The sequence below is a fragment of the Xenopus tropicalis genome, chromosome 9 (assembly GCF_000004195.4).
Source record: "Xenopus tropicalis strain Nigerian chromosome 9, UCB_Xtro_10.0, whole genome shotgun sequence".
Taxonomy (NCBI): domain Eukaryota; kingdom Metazoa; phylum Chordata; class Amphibia; order Anura; family Pipidae; genus Xenopus; species Xenopus tropicalis.
In genome coordinates this window covers 22,059,317-22,065,344 of record NC_030685.2, presented here as the reverse complement: position 1 = coordinate 22,065,344, position 6,028 = coordinate 22,059,317, and the positions used below count along the sequence as shown (strand labels likewise).

General features: G+C 43.5%; 1 protein-coding gene across 1 annotated transcript; it reads left to right on the top strand.

Moving 5' to 3' along the window:
* Nucleotides 1-4,415: 4,415 nt before the first annotated feature.
* On the top strand, nucleotides 4,416-5,538 carry nog2 (noggin 2). Its single transcript, NM_001007475.1, is given in 1 exon segment — nucleotides 4,416-5,538. A coding segment is annotated over 1 exon segment (657 nt). The 5' UTR covers nucleotides 4,416-4,424; the 3' UTR covers nucleotides 5,082-5,538.
* The last annotated feature ends 490 nt before the right edge of the window (nucleotides 5,539-6,028 follow it).

Below are 6,028 nucleotides of genomic sequence, written 5' to 3'. Positions count from 1 at the left end.
CCCCTCTGGCATTTGCCAGAATCCACAGATTACCAGTCCAGGTCTGTGGGTGGGGGCAGGTGTCCCAAGGTATTCCCTTGATACAATTTATTAAACAGAGTTGTGTTGAACATAGAAGGCATATTGTTTCCCCTACATTATGCAGTAATATACAGCATGCTGTGTGTAAGCAGCCCACATTTCTTGCAAGGCAGGTACCTCTGTTGATTACAGGATTCTCCTACTGCCTGGCATAAACCAGAACTTTGCAAGAGGGGTTAATAAGGGCTTGCTGAACCCATAGCTGCCGATCAGTAGGTCTTTGTGGCCAGGTGGTGGCTGCTACTGCACAGTATTTGTAAGTGGGACTGTGTATACCAAACATCAGGGATGTCAAGCTCCCAGCCTCCCAGTTGTTAACAAACTACAGTGATAATGGGAATTACAGTTCTGCAAGACTGCAGCAACTGAGCCTTTGCACTCATACAGTGTGCCATTCAGTTATTTTAGCTCTGCAAGGTACTTTTTGCTACCAAATGTAAATGTAATTGAAGTTTGGGAGCAAAGGGAACTTTCCGCTGCACAGATTGTGCATAGGATATGATGTAGCTGAGCCCTGCACTGTGCTTAAAGATTTTAGGCAGAACAGATAGAAATTGCCTTGGGCATTTTAGCAAAAGAACTACTGCAGAATTAATAGCGGCATTAGCATCCGATACATTTGATGTGACACTAGGGGGCCCATTTACTTACTCACGAACGGGCCGAATGCGTCCGATTGCGTTTTTTTCGTAATGATCGGTATTTTGCGATTTTTTCGGAAAATTATCGCGACTTTTTCGTTACCAATACGATTTTTGCGGAAAAACGCGAGTTTTTCGTACCCATTCCGAAAGTTGCGATTTTTTCGTAGCATTAAAACTTGCGCAAAAAGTTGTGATTTTTTCGTAGTGTTAAAACTTGCGCAAAACGTCGTGCCTTTTAAGTTTTAACGCTACGAAAAAAGCGCAACTTTTGGAATGGCTACGAAAAACTCACATTTTTTCGCGCAAATCGTATTGGTAACGAAAAAGTCGCGATAATTTCCGAAAAGTCGTAAAGGCGCCGAAAAAATCGCAAAAAATACGAAAAAGTCGCCAAATGTTCGTTTTCCAATTCGGATTCGAATTCGTGGGTTAGTAAATCAGCCCCTAAGGGTACCCTACTGGCAGCTCCAGGCTGCTGATAATTCCAGGGATCCCTTGAAACTTCTATTTATGTTTGGAGATTATGTAGCAACCCTAGGCTTCCCCCCAGTCCACTAAATCATAAGGGTTCATTCACAATGGGCGGGGGTGCAAGTTCTGGAGAACTAAGGCTTGCTTAGAGCCTCCACAAAAGCACTGGCGTCCATTGCAACTAAAAACCCATAGTACAGCTCGCCATGCATCCCTAGGGCACTTTGCTTTCATGTAAGAAGGGGAAAGCAGCCTTCCTGCCCACGTGCCACCTTTCCACTCTCCAGCGCTCTATAAACACAGGCCCAACACTTTGCACCCCATTCTAGAACCACTATAGTGTTGTGCCTGCAAGTGGCAGACACTATTGCATGGGGTTTGGGGGAAATATGCAAAAAGGAAAAACCTGGCACTTTTTTTTGCAGTTTTTTTCTTTCCACTTTTCTTCCTAACAAATGAGCCCTATGAAAGTGGCAAGGATGGCACCAGATCAGGTGAACCAATCAGCAGTTAGTATCCGGTCGGTTGCTCTGGGTTACTAGATCTAGTGCAAAAGCTGCCACTTATATTATTTTCATTTTCTTTTACTGGTCGAGATCAAACTTTTCATTGGTGGCTGCTCTTTATTGGACATTAACCGGCATGTAACACAGCACAGCAGGTAACGTTGAGAAGGAAAAGTGCTCCCTCTGCTGTGCCTCGGCAGGATATAAAACACAGCGTGCAAAGTACTCCGCAGGCCACGTTCCTAGTGAGATTAGTAAACTTTTGAATATATACCTGTCAGCATCTCAGCAGGCTCCATAGTCTTAGCACAAGCCATATGTAAGTCACATGGAGTGCCGGAAAGTTTTACTTGCTAGACAGTTTAATAGATGCCTGCCGGGGGTCGTAGTGGCTGACCAGTGTTTCTCTGCGGTTCTGTGGGTATATTATTCACGCCAGGTGCCGTCTGCCCATGACTTCACAGTGCTTTCCATCGGAAGTCCGCAATGGCGAGTATAACAGTTGTGGCAACTGCTGGAGGCCTGTGAGACTGACACCTGTCATGCATTTTCACACTACATTAAGTCAAGCGAGCAAGGTTCCTAAGTGGAGCTGATATGGCGTGGAACTGATGAGCTTAAAAAAGCAAAGGTGAACCGCTGCATTGCAGTCTCTTACCGGCCATGTATACAGGCAAATACTATATTCATTTACTAAGTGGGTAACGTTTAAATTATAAGCTCAGGGCACTCTATTGGTCATTTTGTTTGTTTTCATATCAAGCTTTTTCCATAGATATAAATCGGGATGGTTGGCAGAGCCTAGATGCACGCCTCTGCATTCTAGGATATAAATGCTGCCCGCTGGCACTGCCTTAGCTAATTAGCCTCCTACATTATCATCAACGTATCTTTATAAAGGGAGCTCGGACATTTTTTGTGCTTTCAGTGTATATAAAATGATCCTCTTGGTGTTTGCACAGATCTGCAGAGCTTCCGCTGGGGTTAAAAAGGGAAGCCCAAAAAGCAGGTGGTGTGGTTTAGGACCCAGCAGGCAAAATCTATCAATTGGTTAGGGTTTGGAAACAGGAGGGGGGTCTCTGAAGGTTGTTGTGGAGAGGCTGTCAGTCAGAGAGCATGTACGAGTGTGTGTGAATGTGTGTGTTGTGGGGGGAGTGACTGCAGTGGGCAGTGTCAGTTAACAATTCACACCATCAGGGGGAGATATTTAACTTGCAGTGAAGGGGAAGAGCAGAGCACATTAAGGAGTGAGTAGCAGTGGAGGACACACACTCTTCTGCAAGCTCTGCAGACAGGAGGGTGAGAGGCAAGTCCATAAGAGGATTCCCCCTGTATAGGAACCTGCTTGAATGCACCAGATCCTCAGGCACCAAGCAAACACTGGACACAGCACACTTGTTGGGAACGTCTCGAGCATCTTCCAGCTCTGTAACCTGCTACTTCTCAGCTCCCATCTGGTCCCTGCAGAAGCTCACAGACAAGACCCCGGGGCCAAGGACTGAGGAAAACCAGAATGGTGTCATTTAAGGCTCACTATGGTCTGCATCTGGATATGAGACAGAGTATGGCAATGTGATACCATGCTGAATTATACAAGGGGGTCTTAATCTGTCCTCCTCCCAGCCGGCACCAGCTCATTTGCACCCAAAGAGCATTCTTTGCTTGCAGAAGAAAAAAAAGCAGGAGCTTTCCTTTCAAAGGGACTCCCCTCCACACACAGGCTGCTCCATGTGTATGGTGTCTGCTCTCACTGCCTTTTCATCTGCTCCTAAAAAAGAAAGAAGACTTGCTAGCCTTTCCACAAAAGCTGGAGCCAAGGGGAATTGTGAGCAAGCTGGTTTTCACACAGCAGAATACCCGGGATAATAAGGCTCCACACGCAGCAAGCCCATTCTGCATAAATGATTTGCTGGAAATAAAGGCAACACAGTGAGAGCATCAGTGGAGAAGATGAAGCCTTATCCTTCTGTAAGTCTGGATATCTTTTGGGATTTTGGGAGAGCCTAACAAGGCAAATCTGATATAAATATCCATTTTTTGTTGCATTTGTTTAGGGGGTGGGGGGATTCTTTTCCCCAATTGTAAATAGTTCAAAAGTCAAACTAAAAGGATTGTAGTATTTGTAAAGGAGATAAAAGCCAATCAATTTTCACGTAGTGCAACGGATTATTATTTTTTTTTTTATTATTGCTTTGGCTTTGGTCTGATAGCAGTCACTATGTCTAGACGAGTTATCCTGGATGTCGGGATGGAGAAAAGCCCTTTGTGAATCTGTGTGCCCCCTCTCAAAAATAAAGAGTGCAAATGAAAAAGTTGCAAAAGGGGTTCAAATATCGTCTTTCCCTGTGTGATTCTGCCTTACTTACTGACACAGCTACCTCTCTGTGAGAAACTTCCTGGCTCCACAAGGCTGCAGATCACATACAGTATACCCATCTGTGTGTGAGTGTCACATAAACCACTGGTCTATTTAAAGCATCTTCTCTGGACTTTGTATCTATTTCGGAGCTCTGCAAAGCAGGCCGGGGGAGAATATAAGCATTTTGTTTTGGGAAGAATCTCTTTTGACCAGAACCCACATGTTCCCCTGGCTCCCCTGCATTCTACAATCTGCTTGTGGATTATAAGTGTTCATTGGAATCTAACGATCTGTAACTATTGATTAAGAGGTGGGAGGGAGGGGTGGGAGAACCTTGTTCTTCATTGAAGGGGGTTGAACATCATGAAGAGGATAAATCTGCCTGAGGCTTTTTTGCTTTGCTCGTGGCTGTTTCTGGTTCATCATCAGGGGTCCTGTCAGCCTTATCTCAGGCTTAGACCCTCTCCAAGTGAAAACTTACCTGTAAAGGACATCATTGAACACCCAGACCCAGAGCAAGACCCAAAGGAGCAGGATCTGGATGAGCGGACATTGAGGAAGAAGCTTGGTAGCAACTTTGACCCTAATTTCATGTCAGTGGTTTTACCCAACAGCGTCAACATGTCCACCCAGGACTCATTGACTAAAATGAAAACCCTTGGCTCTGTCCCATTGGAGCTGAAGAAACTAGACCTCAGTGAGACACCGTATGGTGGCCGAATCAGGATGGGCAAGAAGGCCCGTAGGAAGTTCTTGCAATGGTTGTGGGCTTATACTTACTGCCCAGTGATGTACACCTGGAAGGACTTGGGGGTCAGGTTTTGGCCAAGGTTTATCAAGGAGGGACACTGCTTCTCAGAAAAGTCTTGTTCCTTTCCAGAGGGCATGTACTGCAAGCCCATAAAGTCAGTCACAAAGACTTTTTTAAGGTGGTACTGCCAGGGATGGACTAGGCAGAGGTATTGTACATGGATTCCAGTTCAGTACCCTATCATTTCAGAGTGTAAGTGTTCATGCTAACTGCTGGTATCCAAAAAAAAAAAATAAAAAAGACTGAAAGAAATGGGAATGGGGGCAATGTTTAACCTCTGTACTGCTGACGGGCAAGCAACATGGTGCATTACTGCCACTGACAATGGGTATGGAAAGATTTGTAATGGACTAACTCTTTAGACACTGAACTGTTGGATGGCAGAGGAATATGTAGATGGGGACATACCCATAACACGTTCATTGCTTGGCAGTGAAGTCACAGATGTAGATGTAGTTAGCCTCTTTGTTTATTAAGAGGGAGAAAGATAATAAATTAAGCTTTTGCTTTATCTTGGGTTTAACAGACAAGTCATAAAATATTTAAAGAAATGACCCAATCCAAGTATTCCCCCCAAGCACTGTTGACAAATATAACTATTGATATTATTATTATTGCTATGTATTTTATTTTTTGACGCTTAATGAAGCACCCAGAGCTAAGCACCTCCAATCAGATGTTTTATTTTTATATGTAACATAGCTTTTTAACAAAAAAAAACAAAATATGTGAGCAGAATGGAAAAAAAGGGAATATAAAACCGTCACCAGCTTTTTGTAAATAAATAGATTCTTTTTTAAAGACAGAAAAGATAATAATGTTGTAATTTTCTCTTTGCTAGCTGAGTCTTTTTTGTTGGGGGGGGGGGGCCTGGGTCATTTGTATTTTATGAGGCATATGGACCACATTTTTAATCTATCCCAATATGCAGAGATGGGAGGAAGCACTTTCCCTTTAATTTAACCCTGTGCTGCCAGGAAGCATCTAAAATGTACTTCTCCCCCTGTCTACAGTCCTCACAGTAGTGTTCTGGTGAGTTCATCAATAAAAGCTGGTTTATTGAGAATTTTTTTTCACTAACATTGCAGAAATCATTAGATTTTTTAATTATTATTATTATTATTAATGGATAACTCACAAAAATAAGTATGATTGT